Source organism: Thermobia domestica, chromosome 10 (assembly GCF_964235325.1).
Source record: "Thermobia domestica chromosome 10, izTheDome1.hap1.1, whole genome shotgun sequence".
NCBI classification, from domain to species: domain Eukaryota; kingdom Metazoa; phylum Arthropoda; class Insecta; order Zygentoma; family Lepismatidae; genus Thermobia; species Thermobia domestica.
The window spans coordinates 126,355,844-126,377,695 of record NC_137463.1 but is presented as its reverse complement, the minus strand read 5'-3'; the positions used below and the strand labels follow the sequence as shown (position 1 = coordinate 126,377,695).

General features: G+C 33.6%; 1 protein-coding gene across 1 annotated transcript in view; it reads left to right on the top strand.

Annotated features, from left to right (window-relative positions):
* The first annotated feature begins 282 nt into the window (after positions 1-282).
* LOC145662702 (synaptotagmin-7-like) overlaps positions 283-21,852 on the top strand; it is a 605,329-nt gene continuing 583,759 nt past the window's right edge. The window contains 1 exon segment of the mRNA XM_081728554.1: positions 283-449. Coding sequence (XP_081584680.1) covers positions 382-449 — 68 coding nt within the window. The 5' untranslated portion in view covers positions 283-381.

Here is a 21,852-nt window from a genome sequence, read left to right as displayed (position 1 = left end):
AGAAGCAGAACAAGAGAGAGAGAGTGCACGCAAGAGAAGTCCTGTACAAATTATGTATATTTTCATTACATAACGCTGGTCTCGCCGTATGTTTCTGTCGGCTGCAGGCGTCGTGGGAAAGGAAAAGCAAAGGAGACTTTCCAAATGAAACGTAGGGGCTGTTTTTAACGAAGGACAACGAGGGAGGTAAAGCGGGGAAGCATAATGTGCCACGCCCCCTTGTGATCGAACGGGGCTTCTCTGGAGCAGAGCGAGGCCATCAGTTAACCGTCGGGAGTTTGCGAGTGCGGATGTGACGACCGAGACTTTCGCATCCAAAATATAGTCCTTTCTCTCCCTCTTTTTTCTCTTGTTCTGTCTTTTTTCCTCCACCAGTGAACTATGTTCGAAGGATTTAAGAACAACACGATCTCCAAGTTGGCGCTGTCTAGGTTCCTGTCACAGAGCCTGTGAGTACATTACTATTAAAAGTACTATATTTTATGAATTAGAAACGACGAACGCGCTTTGTTTTTGTTTACTAATGCCTACAGGGAAAGCAATAAGATGTTGACAATTCTAGTACTCCCCTTGTGAAATATACAAGGCCAAATCCTGAAATATCAAGTATATTATGTTTGTAAATTAATTAAAATGCAAGTATTAAAAGAAATGATTAATAACTTTTTTGTTTTTAGCAGTGCTGGTTCTACCCAAATCCCTTAGATAAAACTTCACAACAAATTTGGAATATTACAAAAGTTTTAATTAGCACGAAACCACTTTATTCCAACTAAAATTTGAACACTATTATTAATATTTTTGTTAAGCAGTATTGTAAGCTTTTATATCTGTATTATCATTTTGTTGCTTAAAGAACATCTAATGATCCAAACATGAAATTTAAGAGAACAAATTTGGTGAAAATGTCGTAAAGAAAATTTTACTCACGTATTTTGTTTAAAGCACTATCCCTGCATTCGCCTGGCAAGGCACTGAAATAACTATTACTGTGACTCTAGAGACCGAACTAATGTCCTGCAATGAAAAGATTAGCACGCTATTATCTATCACCTGTTACGGTATGAAAGGCTTGGATGTTTTCTGTAAAAGAAATATTTACAAATTAAAGTTCATTGCCCTATGAAATTTACATTATTCATTTTAGATAATATCTGCTTTCTTTATATTATTTATTCAAAGTAGCTACTATTTTATTTCAAACTTTGCTTTACGTTCAGAAATTTAATAAAATTAAATGTATGAATTCTTTATTCATAATACTTTATCATATCTTTAAAGGGGTCTTAGAAGCGATAATATATCTTAATATTTTCTGAGTTTCCTTTAGAGAATTCTTAAAAGTATGTTGGACACATTAGAGGTTACTTAGTCGCTAAAATATCTTAAGTGTATCGATTAAGGATTAAAGCATATTTTAGAATTCTGAATTCATTATTTTGTACTAAAGTGAAACATTGATATCTATCTTTATTTGGATTGATAATGCGAAGACACTTTAGAGAAACTGTATATCATGGGGATAAATTCTTCTTTTTAAAAAAATACAGCTTTAAACATAAAGCAGAGGAAAATACTATAAGTTTTAAATGTTCGGAAACCCCTATATAAAAGAAAAGATAATAAAATGTTCGTAAAACGTGACGTGTATTAGATAGAATCACATGAAAGTGTTGTCGGCAAAATTATATTAAGAAAACACTGTGGCTTCGTTTAAATAATCATAATTCAAAAAGCTATATTAATATATGTAATCTCAAATTACAGGGAGATACAATTAATGAAGTACAAATTACAGCAATTTATACTATACTGTACGAAATAGTATAAAGCTATTTCGGACATGTTTCAGGTAAAAATAAAATATGGAATAATATTTCTTGACCATTTTAAAAAGCAATGACATGACATATTTCTTAGTTGGATATAACATGTGTTAAGTTATTGCTCAATCTCAAAACAGTTTCTATGTTTTAGGGTGATATATCCATCAAATATTAATGTTATCTTGAAAGAAAATGGTAGCAATTTTATATCGGCTGATATTACAACGGAAATATGTTTTTACAGAACAAAATGTAGAATATTTTAAGAGCTTCTCCCATGACTGGATTTCATAAATATTTTTCTCCCATATTGCTTCTATAGATATGATTTATTTTGCGTATAATTTAATCTCTATTACTGCAATCATAAATTTGCAGTAATCTCTATTACTGCAATCATAGATTTGGAAGTATTGACAAGATGTTCACAACATTTTGCAAACACTTTTTTTTTTAAATCTAGTTTCATACATGATAACATACGTAAGTTTAATGTTAGTTTTTATTTGCCATTATTATCAATGTATATTCTTTATAGTGAAAGTTGGCATATATAATTACACATGCCAAAATAATATAATATTCGGGTTGAAGTTTCAGAAACGTAAAATCCTGGCTTATTTATGTAAGTATATTGTCAAGTTGGCAGTTTGAAACGAATAAAAACATTGATCTGTTTTCATTAAATTTATTTCTGCTGAAATTTTGTAGTATCAATTGGATAAAGAATAACGATTTTGATTTAAATGCTATTTTAAATTTCTTCGAAGGTTTTAATAATTTGGCATGTTCTTGGCAGTCAGAACTACCTAAATTCGAAACGAATTCAATCTTAGGATGAGTTTTTTCTCTTGAATTTATCTATGAGAAATGTAAGTTTATAATTACTATATTTTTATTCTACAATGAGAGCTTTTTCTGATTCTGTGCTAATTAATGAATATGTTGGTCATTTCTGACAGAAGAATAGTCTATGTGATTAGTATGGCATTAAGCATTCCGTGACGTAGATCTGGAGCAGTGTGATGGTTAAAAGAGCCGATAGCATACGTACCTGTAACGTGCATGCTTCTAGATACAACTTTCATTAGACACAGAACATTTGGTCTTAACCCAGGATTGTGAGACAACTGAGAAACTACCTAAATTAACAGGTGTCAAACTTCAGTCTAGAAAGCTAGAAATAAAGTTTGAGATAGCCAATGTACTGACCACTAGGAAAAGTAGTCATAACTCTTCATGGGGTAAGGCCGCGGTGATTCGGTGGTAGAGCGCTCAGCTCTGATGTCTGGGTCCGTGATCTCATCCCAACTTCCTCTATGTGTGGGATTTGTGTAAACAAACTCCGTGTTCGTTAGTTTTCTCGTGGTTTTGGCATTTCCTCTATTTTCTGCATTTCATCATTTTATTCATTATGACCATCTCGCTTAACCTCGGTTCATAATTGTGGGATGTTATACTAGAAATTTCATTTTATTTTTTCAAGAATATAATGAATGAGAGTTCAGATGGGCTCTCAATTTACTTGATTAATTATTTATTTCTCTGCTTTTCCAAACGTTATTTTATACTGCGAGAAACAAAAATATTTTACATTAAAATCTTTGTTTTACTAATATTTGAAAAGGAATTTGAAAGCATTATATTTCAAATATTACAGCAAATTTCAGAAAGAAAACGAATTGTATAGTTAAAGACGAGCTTAGCAGAGTTTCCTTTAAAGAAAAACATGAAATGAATTTTTTTAGTTTTACGTCCTACGATTTTGCCGGCTAGGCTAAAGAAGAGGGTGATGATGAGGAATGAATGAAATGGTGGAATGAAGAAAGTGGGAGGAAACGGCAGAAGCCCGATGAAACCCACGGTGTTTGTCCGCCACAAAGTTCACTTGGCGGAGCAGGGTTCCTTTAAAGAGAATACAGTTTTAGTATTGCAAATTTTACTCTAATAAACGTGACAACAGCGCCGTGACATACGCTAGAGGAGGGAGGCTTTTAACCTCTCTTCTATATAGGTATATTAGACATGAACACAAAATTGTGCACATCCTGAAGAGATAGAATTGGGTACCTAAGCTGTCCGTCTTTGATAAAATTAAGTGTATGACACTGCAAGAAAGGGGTAACAAACGTAACATTCTTTTTTACGGTTGGTATCAATATTTCTTTTAAACTAAATCTTACACAACGCTGCAGAATAGTATTTTTAAATTTAGTATATCTTGGTATTATTATTGTTTTGTTATTTTAATTATAGCTAAAAATCAGGAAAAAATATTTTCAAATGTTAATAATTATAGCTTGGTTTTACTGTATTACTAGAAAAAGCACGGATAATAGAATTTCTAATACAAATCAATTATATCTAATATTCATTTATTTATTAGCTAACATATCGCTAATAAGTACAATGTTGAAGACAAATGTTTATACTACCGCATACAAATTTAATATAATTAATGAATATTTGGCAAACGAGAGCAAATGGTCCTACATATTGAAACACTATAAAATTAATTTATTTTAGATGAATTGCATAGACGGCTACATTCCATATTTTTTAAATACCAAACCATACATTACTAAATTCAAATGTTTGAAACATTTCTTTCGTATTATCTCTATATACTTTTTATTATTAGGAAATTACTAAAATACTAGGGAGAATGTAGAGATTACTTAATTTTTTGTTCAATAAAGCAAACGAGATAAATCTCATAGTATGCTTGTAGTACACAATTTTCGGTCGTGTATAATTCTAATATCATTACGTTCAATGATATTTTGAACAGCTGCTTTCATTGATACTATAAAGTAATGTAGTTGCAATGGAACATTAAGAGTGACATATTAAAGATTGAAAAGGTTCTTTCGGAATGATTTGAAGGTTCATTCTTTCCCTTTTCTTATTATCGTGTTTTTCCCAGACTATTAACCAGAAAATAAGCTCCAGTATATTTTTTTCTGATTGCCCTAATTCAAGAGTAAGCACTACCTCAAACCTCTGAACAAAGCTTTATTTTACGTGTTTCTCGCAGCAACCAGACAGTACTTTAGAAACAATTACGCTTGGAGTTGACAAGCACGGTGTCTCTTGATAATGAATCCAACTCCGTTCTGCGAGCGAAAAATTTATATCCATCTCGGTTTATTTTTGGGAAAACACGGTATATACGAAACCTGTTGGTATCAAGAAAAAAAAGGAGAAAAATGAAAGTATAATTATTTCAGAAACTTCAAATGTATATAAGATTAAAGACAGGTCTTGTTTAAGTTTTACATTTAATTTTTGAATGTTGTTCCAATAATTTCTTGCATCTAACTTAGTAGAAGTGCTCTAAAGATATGATAATATGACCTAGCATACATCTATCATGTTTCTGTAGTGCAGTTATCTGACACTGATAGTAAACTAAAATCACTCATATCAAACATATATTATTAACATAAACTTTACATTTAGTGTTTACATTACTTAATATATCAAAATTAAAAATATTCTTTTCCCACATTTACATTGAGTGAATTTGTATAATAAAAGTAAAATGAACAGTATATAGAACTAAGGAAATCACGATAAAAGAAAAGAGTAAAGTATAAGTTCGAATATCGAGCACGATTTGTCTCGTATTGATCTTCTAGTTGTTTCTGTAACTGATAAAGTTTTCTTAAGGCTTTCCGTTCGAATGTCATGATAGTTTCCTTTCTGTCTTTGTTTGCAGAGAATTTATTTATTCGCGATTGCAAACTAAGTGATAGAATTAATTTTATTGAATGTTATTGTTAGTATTATTATTTTTGATTGGCTGTAACTTACCAGCACCGAATGATACACATGAAACTTAAACGGTTAATTTAAGGTCGGATTTGAATCACTTAAACTCGCATCGGAATTTGGAGTTTAGTCTTTCTTGGAGAAAAATAGAAATATAATGACAAATATTTCTGTACTTTTGTGTTGTAAATTGTGAAAATGATTGAAAAAATTATAAGCTCGCTAACATTACAAGTTTAAGAAATGAATTCTTTAGTTTTAGGTTTATGTCTTGTTTGCTAAAGGAAGTCAACTATATAATGAATATAAATGAATTATTATGAAAGACTTAAAAGACTGAAAATAGTGGGTGGAAATGGAATAATCTCAAGAAAGTCCACAAACTCGATGATGTTCACAAGTTCCTATGAGCTGAGATTGAGTGAGAAACTCTTTTCGTCGAAGGTGAAATTTCTACCACTGAACAGAAAATGTTTTGTTTTCTAACTTTTCAATCTATTACATATCAAGTTTTATATTTTTTCTACACCTAATCACTATACTTAATTCAAATAAACATACTCTGTTTTGTAATCGATATTTTGCATCAGATACATGTACTTTTAGAAAGTATATTAAAGTGATTGTCATAAATACATTTTAAATCCTAAGCAGATTTCTTTAGTCTATCAATTACATTGAGATTTGTGTCGTCACTGTAGTTAATGGTAACGAAACCGTTAGGTGTTAAATTGATTCTACTTATAAAAATGTTTTCAGATCCGGTACCGGTATAAGAAAATAGATGTTAATTCTAGAACCAGGACCGATTTTCTCCGAAAATAAATTTCGACTCCGCGCTCGCCAGTGATGGCTTCAGTAGATTACTGGATACGACACTGTTTCTATCACAAATTCTTTTCCAGTTCACATCTGAATTTGTTTCTCCGGGAAAATCGGCTCCGGATCCAGGACTAAAGCTGAGTAGAAGCCGTTTAAACTCATTATCATTAACAGCTATGATAATAAGTTCTTAGTAGACATAAGTTGTTGTTATAAATAAGCTATCGTTATTATATTATAGACAAGGAATACATGCCGAATTCTTACTGAAAAAGTTTTATACTTTGCGTTTTTGACCAAAATATCGCCTTTTTCTGTCTCTAAACCCTTTCGAAACGTATTTACCGGTACATTCCTGTAATTTTGCGTTAATACGTATACGTTTCCGAGATATTTCTCCAATAATAGTCACACATTCGACGAGTATTCGAATGAGAAATGATACGCAAAGCGCTGAGATTGGACCGCGGGATAAGTCTTAAAATTGGTTTCAAGAGATGCGCTTCAAAAAGAGACAAAGGTTTTTTTCTTTTCTTAACGGTTTCTATGTTATCTGTAAATTGCTGCGCTTATACGAGAACCCAGTATGAGCCGCTAACATCACTGGGTTCTCGTGGCATAGTGATTAGCAATGTGGAAGGTAAAGAGAAGATTAGTGGTTCAGTCCTAACTGAGATAGTTTGTTTTTCGTCGTCCATTACTTCCGTTTGTTTTTATTGTTTTATCAAACTGAAGCCAATTTGAAATACCGAGCAGCATTACGTATTTAATATCCAAAACTAACATGAATTTTGATCGGGCACATGCGATGAATATTCCCCAAATGCTCCCTGAATATAATCTTTCCACATTCGCTAAATATTTCGTGACTATTTTATCCTTTTCAAATTGACCAACTACGAATATTTGGATCTAATAATCATCAATCATTCAAAGAAATTACAGTGCTGCTTGAGATTACTATTAACAATTTTGAAAAGATTACTAGGAAACCTACTTAAGTAAAATCGTTTCAAAACATAATTCAACGTGGTTTTAATTTGCGGTTTCGTGAACACAAGAAATATCCTAAAATGTATTTCAATTGTAGCCTCGAGATCCACCGAAATATGGTATTCGGTTTTGTAAATAAAACCGGAATGTTGAAACATATTTTGATTCTCTTCCAAAAATATGTCAAGGTTCCGGGTTCCGGGACCGAAGTCCAAAACGTTTAACTAGTTTATTACAAGCAGTGTAATGAGCTCTATTTGTTTAGTTTGGTTTGGTTAGTTTCATTTGGATTCTCTGTAGAAAACTGCTTGCGAAATTGATACGAAGTTAGGTAGAAATAGATTTACTAGATGTCAATCTACACAATGGAAAGTTTTTGATTAATATTAGCTTTAGGTCATATATTTCTAAACTTACTAATTCGAGCACTAAGTTTCAGTTTGATCTTTCTTGCTTAAAGGGCATAATCGTGGAGCTTCAAACTCAGTTTCAATTTACACTATAAGTACTACTTATGTGAGCATATACATAGAAATACATTCTATAGGAAATTACCTTTCACCACATACAGTAATATGCAGTAAAACAGTCGAATCTGCGCTTGGGAGCTGAAATCGTGTTGACAATTATTAGAATTTTGAATGTTAATATGTTATGTAAAAGAAATTAAAATGTGCTGTTTATTAAGGTTCTTTTCATGCCAAATAATAATAAGTTGATTGTTTACTAACTAGTCCCGCCATTAGGTGAAAGCTACATCTCTAAAGAACATATGTATTTCATCGATAATTTACCAGTTCTGTTTTTGTTTTCAGTGTATAATTATAGTTTTGATTACAAATTTTAATAGAGTAATACAGAAATCAACTCCAATTGTACTTCATTTAAAAATGACTAGCACACCAAAAATACCAAACAACTTTTTCTTGTTGTCTCGTTTTCATTTTCTTCGTATTGTTGATTCTTAATAAGAGATTTTTGTGTTCCCGGAAAGTCAAACCCGTTGCTATTTTACACGTTGTAGGAAAGCTTTCATTGTTGCTGGCTGTGAATTTAAAAGCCCTCTCATGTACTCAATTACGATACTCTTGGCTTCGTGGTTGAAACCGTCAGGTCTCCCTTAATGAGGATCTTGGGAACTGAAGACTCTGGCAATACGTTTTGATTTGTGTTTGTCGGAGCGTGGTTTTGTGCGGTGTACAAGAGAGAAAGAGAGAGACGGAACAAGAGAAAAATTACATTTCGTGAGGTAAAAGTTGTGGAGAGCAATGTTGGTAATATTCTCTTCGCAATTAGTGCCGGGCAATGTTTTCTTGTATTTGCTCAAAACAGTAGTTAAGCATGAATTAACGTTCTAGCAAACTCATGCTTTTGTTATTATTTGACACTCTAGGAAATGCATAGCATATACGAGACATATGATAGCATATATTCTACCTCGTACAATAGAACAAAATTAAAATACGAATATAATATATATATATATATATATATATATTTAAAATTCCGAACATTAACTAACGGTAGCTTAATACTATTCAACTTTCATCATCACAATATCTATTATTTATCCATATATAGTCATTATACGTAATTCAGTATTTTGCTAATTCAATTACGATTAACGTTTACTGTTTCCATACTTCCAACTAGAATTTTATACATCCCATACATATGTATTTTCCATGCGAGCAACGTATACTTATCATCATTTCTGTCACCAACGTAGCATTATATAGCATTCGATGATGAGAGAACGTTCTGAAATTATTCTTTATACAACCTACAGTATTTATTTCTTCCTATCCAACCTATTCTTAACCTATTTATCCTTTGTATCTTTTGTTCGCGCTTCAAATATTTACCTCAAAGCTGTTTCGTGACACCCTGTCTCTTACAATTAGGGATCAACATTTACATTATCACAATAGCTAATAAAAATTGGCACATTTCAAATAATATATTAAAAGGGTTTTCAAAGTATATTAAGATTTGGTTAAACACACTTGGTTAAATACGGAACAGTGTTTGTGGAAATCTCTTTCAAGAGAAATAAAAAAATGAACATTTGCTAATATAACGGTAATATAACGGATGTATTTTCCTACATTTTTTTGGACAAAACACAGAAACGTTCTAAACAAAATAATCTCACTGCGGATTTTCTGCTACGTAGGAGACTTAATTCTTTCTGTAGCAGCAAAACTGTATTTCAATCCAAAGTTGTTGAAGCTATTGGAATACCTGATCCCAAAAAGTAAAGCAACTGTCAGGACAGTATCTCAGACGGTGTGCATTTTAGTACTCCACCAAGACTTAGAAAGTCACATAACCACCAAATGCACAATTCATCATATATATCTTAAGGTTAATAAGATTTCTCAGCCTGCAAAACAGAAAGCCGGAAGATGAAATTCACGTAAAATTTAAGAGAAATTTGTAGTAAATACGTTGTCACAATAATTAAAACAGCTGAAGTTGACAGCGCGTCAGATGTCAAGGTTGGAAATGGTCAAGCGACGAACACAGAGTGAGGCTGTTGGTGGTGGTGTTTTATGGATGACTTTGCCCTGCGTCAGGAGCAGTAAAAAGGAGTCTGCAGTATGATAGTATGAAATCGGCGAAACCTCAGATATTCAAGGAGGGCAAATTGTTGGTACTCAGTTATGTGGTGTCAGCGTGATGAAACCGGCAGTTGTGTTGCGGAAAATTTTCTATGGTGACGACGCCTACAAAACCCACGACAAACCTACAAATTAGAAGAGAGACAGAGGTCGGAAAAAACACTCAGTGATGAGATCCGTCCAACAGTAAAGCGGATAGTCACTCTAAACCGTCATACGACTGCGGTACAAGTGACGGTTGAACTCAAGCAGCACCTGTCATAACCTGTATCGATAATCACTGTCTACCGCGAATGATGTGACTTGGATATACGGCGTCGGGTTGCACAGGCGAAATTGCTGATAAACAACCATTACACTTTAGTACGACGGACATGGAGCCGCGATCATGAAACATGAGCCATAGATGACTTGTAACGTGTGGTATGATCGAATGAATCGTTGTTCTTATTTGAAACCACTGCCGTGTTTCAAATGTATGGGAAAATCGGAAAGAAACTTGTGATCTGCAGTATCTCCGCCCAATCGTTGAATATGGTGATGTCTCTGTAATGCTGTGGGCCAAAATATCTTGATTCTCAGTGGTCCCTGTGCTAACTATTCCCTGTCACGTCACTATCCATGGTCATATGGCTATTTTTAGACATCATGTGCATCCTGTGGTTCAGATTTTTTTCCGGGCAATACCAGCATATTTAAGGATAATAATGCACCTATCCGCACAGCTAATGCTATTACGGTGTGGTTTTAGGAATACTGGGATGAAGTTGAGTACATCCTCTGGCCCTCCCAATCCCCAGTCCTGGCAATAATTAAATATCTATGGTCAATCTTGGAGACACAAATTCGGATAATTGAATATATGTAGTCCATCTTGGAGACACACATCCAGCGCAGATTTCTGTCTCTATCCTGTCTCATGGTACTAAGTGATGTGCTGCACCGGAATGCTGTAATATTCTACTTGCTACTATTCACATGTATGGCTCCAATTCACGTTGCATCAGAGCTGTTCGAAGGATGGAAGGTGCACCAATGCCATATTAATATTGTAAATTGTATTGTTTTCGGTTTGTTTTATTGTTCTGATGTTATATACATTATCTTGAAAAGGCTTTTGAAAGCGTGGATTGGGAATTGTTCTTGAGAGTTCTAAAGAAGTTTGGGTTGGAATAGAAAGATAGAAGACTCATAAAAAAAACTTATTTATGATCTAACAAGTAAGTGTAGAAATGACAGAAGAGAATGTAATTAGAAGTGGAGTTCGATGGGGATACTGTTTCTCTTCCAATATGATTTAAACCTACAAAATGAAGACGGCATTTCAGTAGGGGCAGAATAATTAGGGGTAAACGGTTTGTAGACGACATGGCGTTGATTGCGGAATCTGAAGAGAACATCAATAAGATGTTAGAAAACTTGAGGAAGGACTGTGAAGAATATGGGATGAAAATAAATGTTGAAAAGGTAAAATAAATATGCTTATTGGAACGAGCGGTTGGTGTCAAATATAGAAATAGGAGAGGAGAAAATACAACAAGTTTTCGATACCTGGGCAGTATTATTACTGATGTCATAAAGTGTAAACGTGAATCAAAAGCAAGGACAGGAATGTAGAAAAAGGCTTCAGGAAGAAGAAAATACTATTTTGTGGAACCTTGAAAAGAGAGTTGAGAAAAAGACTCATAAGTGTTTCGGGTAAAGTATTGTATTGCATTGATCAGAAATATGGACATTACGCAAAAGTGACGAAAACCGACTGATACTTTTGAAATGTGGGTGAAGAGAAGAATGGAAAGAATTACCTACTTCGAGCGGAAAACGAATTAGATTATGTTAGAAAAGGTGAGTAAGGAAAGAATAAATTTAGATTTATTAAGAGTTAAGTTGATTTTGGGTTTATCCGTTTCAGCAGCGAGACTATATGAGACGGAACCTACTGATTAAAGTGGAATCCGAACCACATGAGCTCCCGCCAGGAATCGAATCCAGGTCTCTCATGCCAAAGGCGAGTACGATAGCCGCTTAGCCATAAAGAAGTTAGATATTATTAAGAAAAGGAGAGAAACTAGTTGGGACATTGGCTAAGAAGGAACTGTATCATCAAGGATGTGCCAGGGGGTATAGTGAAGTAAAGAGAGAGAAGGGGTAAAGGAGATTATAATGGACAATATCGAAACAGAAAAATCGTAGGTAAGGACGAAGAGGTTAGTGGAAGACCTGGAGCATGGTCGATTCTCAGTTGTGGCAAGTGACCTGCCAATATTGGCGGAATGCCTATGATGATGATGATGATATAGAGAACTTTATAAACAGAAAAACGCTCGTGTAGTGTCAACTTAATTTGCTTACTTTTAAAAGCTGTAAACTTAAGCAGTTTAAACTAACACGTTTGTTGTATAACCAATTCATGTGCAATGTTTTAAGTTTTGAAGTAAGTTGAAATTTACCAACTGCGTCTTGAGTTAGTTTCATGAATCCTATTCCATGTTATGTATTCTATTATTGTAAGAAAAAATTCATAAGTTGTATATCTATCTAATATAGAACTGAGTCAAAGGCAATTTTTGCTGAGACTAAAATGAGGAGGAATTTTCTGTAAAAATTTGACTTCGGTATAAGTTAGTCTTCTCGTAAGATTCGTCTTTTCATTAGTTAGATAGCGCAGCATCTTTGACAAGGAAGATTAGTTTAGAGATTACATCTCTTCTGTCGTGACGACTGTAAATTTTGTTTCCTCCGCTTGTTGACTCTCGTGGGGTTGTCTATATGCATCATTCGAACAAGAACTTCATTTGTTTGTTTTTATATCCTATTTGTTTCCATCAGTTTAAGATTTGACTTGAATTTATATCAGAAGTTTTGGGGACATAATTAGTAGTTTGTTAACTTTCTCTAATTAAAAAAAGATAATTTTTAGTTTCTTGTTCCAACGTTAAAGTCTGCAGGTTATACAAATGACAATGAATGAGAATAACTAATGGTGAAAGAGTTGGTAGAGTGAAGATTAAGTTAGAAAATATGTTTACTACAAAGTACTAGGTCACAGATCAAAACTGAATCTATCCACTCTAGAATCCAGTGCTCTGTTCCCTTTAAACAGTTTCATTATTAGTTAAAATGGAATTCATGTTTTTTAGTCTAGGCATCGGGGCTTAAAAATTGAGTTCTAAGGACAAATCATGTAACAATTTGGCTTCCGATATTTTTTGAATACTGTATATATCCATCACTGATCACAAAAATGCCGGATGCCAGAAAAAACACCTCACGGGAGGGGAGGGTGAAGCGGAAAGCCGAAATTTTAGCCGTTTCTATTATTCATTATATCTCCGTAACCATTGGAGCAAGAGCATCCAAACTTCTTCCATTTTGTTTGCCTAGTTGTGTTCTACAATTTAATTATAGTTCATTTCTGAGCTAAATATACTGATTTTCTGGTTATTTTCATTTTTACTCAATATTGGTTGCGCGTGACGTTAGTTTTTGAGCTATAGATCATTTTACAAGATCGAATTGGTAAAACTGTTTCCTCTAAAAAAATTGTCAGTTTGTACTCTTTCAAAAAATGTATACTTATATCAGTGTAGGACTAATAGTGGTTAAGTTATAAGAGACTTTATTGTGTTATGTGCGAAACTGATCACGGCGCGGTCTAAGAGTTACCTTCCCACAAATGGTATATATATATATATATAGGGTGGTGGGTAATTCCACCGAAAAAGATACAAGATAAAAGCAAAAAGTTCTAATAAACATGGCTCGACAAACGACTCCTTTTAGAGTTATGAACTACCGAAAATTCGAAATATCATGTTTCAAAACATCCTGGCTTAGAAACTATAGGCCCTATTCCAAGCTGTTTAAGGAATTACACAGAAACTGGTTTACGCTCTATCTAAATATCCATGTTTCAGAATTCACCAGTACCAGGGAAACGAACACATCACTAGTACTTAAAGGAGTACCCCTATACTTCAACTTTCTTTTTACAGTTCCTTTCACCGATAACGGAAGATGGTAAAACATGGATATTTAGATAGAGCACATACTACTATCCATTTCATAAAGATAGGCCCCTGACTTCGTGGTGCTGCCGTGACGTTCAGTCAAAACTTATATTGCATTGTCGTACCTCGTTGGAATTGCTGAAATGTTGTCTTTTCAATACTTAAGACATAAAAATTTTCTCTGTACTATGTAGTGAGAAAAAAATAAAAATTAATGAAAAAGTGCGTATTTTTTCGTACTTTTTTGGTAGATCAATGTTTAGAGGACTATATCTCAGAAAAGAGATCACGTGAAATAATTTCCTGTGCACAATATGTAGATGCATCCATTAACTGTAAGTTGTGAAAAGTTCAATTTTCATCACTTGATACTTTTTGTGTAATTAAAACAAATGTACGACGCTCTGATCTCCTTTACCATGGTAGTTAGAGAATCGTACAAAACACTGTTCGAAAATTTGGAAGTCTAGTGTTCCAAATATTTGAAATTATTAACATAAAAAGGTTTAGTTGGTAGAGTATTTATTTTTTTAAAATTTTTTTTACTTCAACATGTTCTCTGCGTTAAGCGGTGAGCCATGTTGCAGCCCAATCTTTAAATTCCCCGCGCTTATATGAAGAAACAGCATACAGTAAGTGGAAGTGCGGCAACGCTGTCGTGCAGTGTTGTCGCGTTCAGGAAGTTTGTAGCGCGAAGCTTACTTCATAAGAATGTAATAGGAAAAAGTATTTATTATAACCTTTCACAACATCATAAAAATAATAATAATGCATTACACATCTCAATTTAATCGAAATAAAACGTTGAAGTAAAACATCCGAAAACTCATCTATTTACTTCATTCACTTTCGTAATGGGTTTGTTGACTCATCGCTGCTCCTGTTATCTTCCTGTATACTTATTAACAATGGCTCCATTTCTACCTCAAGATCCTGTATCAGTATACACACTTTCCAGCTTACGAACATGTTAAAGGTTAAAAAGAAATGTATCCTTGGCAATCACGTGTTCACCTAAGTTCTGCGATCAATTCCCCTGCCGAATGTACAATAACACAGAATGGGTCCTTTGTTTTCTTTCAACGAAAAAAAAACAAAGCAATGAGTAGGTGACGAGGGCTGTATTTGGGTCTAATCACGTTGCACTGATTACGTCTTCAACACTTCCCTTCGGTTCGTAGGCGTCAAAAACTTAGACATGCACTCACACCATATGGGTTCATTGCAATGAGACGGACGAATAGGCATTTATATTTTCCTTAGTATATGTCGTGGCTTTTGATTATATATATATATATATATGGATATTCCTTTACGAGCGGTGGTATTACAAAAAGAAGAGACAAAATTTTTAGGGATAATGAAATTGCAGAACTGATGAATGACTCCGACTCAGACGGTTATGAGTTAGTAATGAATAGTAATGACATTGATTATTCTGTGCTCAGTGGCGTATTCGGGAGTGAACAAGATAGTAACTCTGTTTCAAGTGAACCTGAGGCTGCGCCGGGAAAGAGAGAAAAAAAGTGTCGTTCCTATTCAAAGACAGATTCTGATGTAGCTTGGAGCGATAAAATTCAAGTAAATGCATACCCCTGTTTAGTGGTATCCCGGAAATTGATCAAAATGCTGGGCTATCTACAGAGTATTCCGCATATAAAGTGTTTCAGCTGTTTTTACCGATGAAGTTTTATAGTAAAAAAAAAGTTGAATTGATTTTGAGTTGAACGTCTTGTTCAGCAGTGAGGCTATATGAGACGTCGACCTACTGATTAACGTGGAATCCAAACTACATAAGCTTCTCCCAGGAATAGTAGTAAAAGTTATGAATCAATACGCAAAACAGCAGATTGAGAAAAAGAAAAAAATACTAAAACAAAAATCTTTGTTTTCTAAATGAAAGCGTGTTACTTTAATTAAAAACAAGGAAATTTTTACACTAATTATTCACATAAGCCTTGTACGGAAGCCAGCTTTACGCGGTTTTACAAATCAACTACGCAAGAGCTATTAGTATGTCTGTCAAGTGGTGGAACAGATTTTCTGTGAAGTGTAAACTCAATATTACATATCAACTAAGGTTGTATCATATAATAAAGTTTATGCTTGTATTTGTTTCTGTGCAAGTGTATTTTGTACTGCGTGCAGTAAGTGAAAAACTGATAAAAAGAAACAAATTTTCGAAGACCATCACATGCAAATCCAAACAAAATAAGAGTTCGCTTTTCTAATTTTGAACATTTGGCACATTTTCTGTATATCCTGTTAATTTCTAAGAAATTGGTTTAAAATTTGTGGAGATAAAATTTTAAAAATATCTCTAAAAAGTGCCGGACAGTGTGCGTGACAAGTTTAAATACCCGTCCGTCTGAGAGTGTATACGCGCCAGGAAAATGTGGCAACGTAGCACTCCGTATAAACTGCGATAGCGAAGGGCGCAAAGCTGAGAAAATCATAATGTCATATTTGTGATTATTTATCTTTTAAAACAAGTCAAAACAGTTTGGTTGAAAAAGCTACTTTAAGATCTTTCTAAAAGTTTTTTAAGATTGTTAATACACCGCAGCAATTCAGAGATAATGATGTCTCACTTTTTACTGAATAACAAGAAAATTACTACGTGTTGAGTGATGAAATTTTCAGAACTTACAGGTAACATATGCATCTACATATGGTGCACAGGAAATTATTTCATGTTATCTCCTTTCCGAGATATAGTCCTATAAACATTGATTTACCAAAAAAGTACGAAAAAATACGCACTTTTTCATTAATTTCTATTTTTTTCTCACTACACAGTACAAAGAAAATTTGTATGTCTTAAGTATTGAAAAGACAACATTCCAACAATTCCAACGAGGTACGACAATGTAATATAAGTTTTGACTGGACGTCACGGCAGCACCGCCAAGTCAGGGGCCTATCTTTATGAAATGGATAGTAGTTCCTGTGTAATTCCTTAAACCGCTTGGGATAGATCCTATAGCTTTCAAGTTAGGAAGTTTTGAGAAATGATTTTTCGAATTTTCAATGGATCATAACTATGAAAGGAGACGTTTTCGGGCCATGTTTATTAGAAGTGTTTTTCTTTCATTTCATATAAGGAATCCTCTCCCAAAGTTTTTCGGTGGAGCTACCCTATATATATATATATATATATATATATATATATATATATATATATATATATATCGAGATACTTCTTGTTTTCGTTGTTATGACAACTTGTTTATCTGGTGGATATGGTAATGTAGAAATAGATAGAACGAAGAACCATATTGTTATAATTGGATGTATATTATTTTTAAAATCAGTTGTGGGGCTTTATGGAATATAACCCATCTCAAAACTCAAAATTTCACTGAAGAATGAAAAGAGAGCTTTTTGTAGGTCACACTATGAGAAACTCTATGAATCTGCTTCTTTCTACGTATCTCTGATACCTTCTAAAACATGCATAAACATGCAGACTTCTGTTCATTTTTCTAAAAAAAAAAAAAAAAAAAAAAAAGTCTTGTTTCGACAAGGGCTTTTTTTTTTCACCGAGTTCTTCGATTTATGTGCTACAACGATATTGAACGAAATAGAGTAGGAACAAGATTTCAAAATTGCCTGCCTTCAGGAGAGAATCATGAACAATTTGCCATCCACTTATATATATATATATATATATATATATATATATATATATATATATATATATATATATATATATATATATATATATATATATATATATATTACCACCTTTCACTCTTAATACTGTAACGGTAAGAAAAGTATAAAATAAAATATGCCTAACACATTTCATAAATGGTCAGTTCTTAAACTGTTAAATCTTATTTACAGAAAAAGAACTTCCCTATTATTGAGATTTTGCGCACTTGCTATAATACAATACATGTATAAAGGCAACCTAAAAAGTTTTGTCACTTTTTCAGTTGTCACCTTCTAACATCGATATGTTACCTAAGACCTACCTGGAAGATCAAAAATAGTCTCCATCAGCATCGACGACCTTCTGCCAACGTTCTGAAAGGTTATGGATTCCACCGCGCTAAAGCTTGATGGGCCGTGAAGCGAAGAAAGTATCAAGTGTATTTTGCACTTCTACTAGGGATTCGAACTGGCGTCGTCTAAGGTGATTGTCGAAGGAATGGAACAGGTGAAAATCAGACGGCGCACTGTCCGGGGAGTATGGCGGATGCAATAGTGTTTCCCATTCTAGGCGTAGATTGGTATTACAGGTCATCCTAGCTACATGGGGTTTAGGGTTGTCCTCTAATTGGAGGACCCCTTTGCAATTCAGAGATACTGACTCCAGAGTTTCGAGTTTTTCTTTAGCACGGCTCAACTGCTGACAGAATACAATTGCATTGATGCTCTTACCCGCTGTTAGCAGTGCCGCGAGCAGTCCACCATAGAACAAAAGTGTCTATTTTTTGTATGTACTCCTAAATATTGTTTTCATTTACGGGTGAAAGGTGCTATTGAAAGGGGTCAAGCTATCAAGAAGAAGAAGAAGAAGAAAGTATATGAAGAAATGATTTAAATATTTGTATTATATCGAGATACTTCTTTTTTTCGTTGTTATGACAACTTGTTTATCTGGTGGATATGGTAATGTAGAAATAGATAGAACGAAGAACCATATTGTTATAATTGGATGTATATTATTTTAATGTAACAAATAAGGTATATGTGGTAAAAGTGTACAACTGTGGGCTACTCATTCGTGATCTCGTGAACTTTGTAAGTATTCAAAATATATTTGAATCAGGGAAGGTAACGAAGTAATAACGTTACATATTTATATGGTGCCGGAACCGTGGAACCCCTGAGATTAGTCAGAAGTTTTTTAAACTATCTCATCGTCACGGAGTACATTTTACTACGTAATAAAAGAAAGGTATATCGAAGAGATAAAATGAATACCAGTACAGGAGTTGAAGACATTAATATTCCAGCAACTGAGAATTCTTCGGACGTGATTGATCTTTTACGACAACTTGAACAGCAGATGAATTCCATGACACAAAATTTGGATTCCAGATTCGAGCTAGTGACACAACAAATAGGACAGCAGATGGATTCCAAATTGGATTCCAGACTAGAACAAGTAACTCAACAAATAGGACAGCAGATAGATTCCAAATTGGATTCCAGACTAGAACAAGTAACTCAACATATAGGACAGTGGATGGATTCCAAATTGGATTCCAGACTAGAGCAAGTAACTCAACACACAGGAGAGCAGGTGAATTCTAAATTGGAGCAAGTAACGCAGCAAATAAATACCAAACTGGAAATTACCGACAATACGATAGAGCAGATTATCTATAGCTTTGCAGTGGTGAGAAGTACCGTTGATGTAGTAGAAACACAAGTCAACGAACATATAAATCAAATTCGGAGACTGCAAAAAGAAGCGCAGCCCATCAAAGAGAAAATCAGTACTGCAAAGTGCAACCCTGATCCTGCCCTCAACGTGGTGTATGAGGAACATAGGAGAAATGAATCAAAACCCTGTGAAGAAGACAGCAACCTATCAGAAGGTTATTCTGAAATTGAGGACACCATCTCTAATATCGAGGACGAGGAAATAAGACCACGTCGAAGGAGCCATACCCACGCAAAGCCGAGACACCTGAGGTATTTTAGTACTAAGTGTAGTCGCGTGAAATTCAGTGAAATCAGATCTTTAACTAAATTCAATGGTAGAACTGAGGACATCCCAGCTAGTACCTTTTTAGAAAAAATCGAAGAAGAATGTGACCTAATTGGTATAGATAAGACTAATTCCCTTAAAATATTGCCACATATATTGTTACCACCTTCTTCGGTATGGTATGAAGCGATCAAAGATACTCTAGTCTGCGTAGTTATTCAGATTTTAAAAATGCGTTGTTAACAAATTTTGAAAATGATTTTATGTTAGCACATGGGGATCCTCAAATTAGAAACCGACGTTTCGAACTTAAAGTAGAAAAAAATATTACAGATTTTGTAATTTCAACATATAATGACTTGAAGCAGAACAATCCATATCAGAAAGAATCACGTATTATTGAATCAATAAGAATATTATTACCGTTTAGGCTACAGTAGGTATTGATCTCTTCGCAGTATACTAATTTTAATCATTTAATAATGATGGTTCAAAATTATGAGAGTCAGTCTAGATTGCAAGGTAATACTAATAGAAACCAAGCTAATCATATTTCTGTACGAAATACCAGTGTTAGAGAGGATTGTAGTCGTAATACGAGAAGTAATGTTGGATTTTTTTTATAATAGCAATACGGCCCAACCTAATTTTAGAAGAAACAGAAATAATAATCATACAGGTTTTAGGAATAATGTAAACAATCGATCTAATTTTCCATGTACTCCCAGACTTCGTAATAATTACATAAGTGGCAGATTTTCGAAATAGAAACCAAAGAATTGGAGAAGTAAATAACACACCGGACTGTACCGTGCTATTTAATGCAACCTAATCGAATCTTTTGACAATGCCAGCTTCATCTAAATGCGGTTGACGTGGAACGGGTTAAGGCCACGTTAGCAATTTATTTGCAAGAATATAAAAATAGTGATTTAAACTTAAATGACAATGCTTCAAATCCTTTAAATGATAGCAACAAATAACATAGTGTGATTATTATTTTTGCGATATTAATTAGTTATTGTTTTGTTTCACTCTGAATATTGTTATGATTTCATTGTAATTTTTTACGTCGTTCACATTTTATGCAATTATATCTATGCAGCAATACAAATATTGTCTATCAAATTTATGTTAAATATGCCCGAATAAATGAAACATGTTACGTTGTATTTTAACTCACATCAACTTTATTGTTAACGAATATAAATGGCATTGAATTAAAGAATCTATTTAGGACATAAAAATAACCAACAAACTTACCACATTTTGAATATGTCCTTCTCATCGATAATTTTATAGAATTAAAATAAAATTGATTATTTAATAAATATAAGAATGATATTCAGATAAAATGAAAATAATATATTATTTTATGAATTGTATTTTTTTTATATATGAAGGCTATTCAAAACGTAAGGTAACTATTGTATATGAAATGTCTAACGGTCCAGGATTCTTTCTTTAATTGTGATCAATTTAAAGAAGTCCCATAGTTTGGTAGCCATTATACAACGATAGTGTCAATTTTTTGTATGTACTCCTAAATGTTGTTTCTATTTACGGGCAAAAAGAGCTATTTAAAGGGCATAATCTACCAAGAAAAAGAAGAAGAAGAAAGTGTATGAAGAAATAATTTAAATATTTGTATTATATCGAGATACTTCTTTTTTCATCACTATGACAAGTGGTTTATCTGGTTGATATGGTAATGTAGAAATAGATGGAAGGAAGAACCATACTGTTATAATTGGATGCATATTATTTTAATGTAACAAATAAAGTATATGTGGAAAAATATATAATCTAAAAGTGCATAACTGTGATGCAATTCATTTGTGGTCTCGTGAACTTTATAAGTATTCAGAATATATTTGAATCAGGAAAGGTAACGAAGAAATTACGTTAGAACCAAAAACAAAGAAAGACCTTCCTCTAGTGCAGCACTGGTTTCAGCTGTTTTGGAACCGGTTCGTGGGATGCTAACCAATGACGACGGCACCGTGGAGCATAGTACAGGACCCACTTTTCATCACATGTCAACACCCTGTCCAGAAATGACTCCTTCCTTAGACGAGATAGCAATAAAACACAGGTGTCTGGTCGCGTTGCCTTCTGGCTCGTAGTAAAATTAT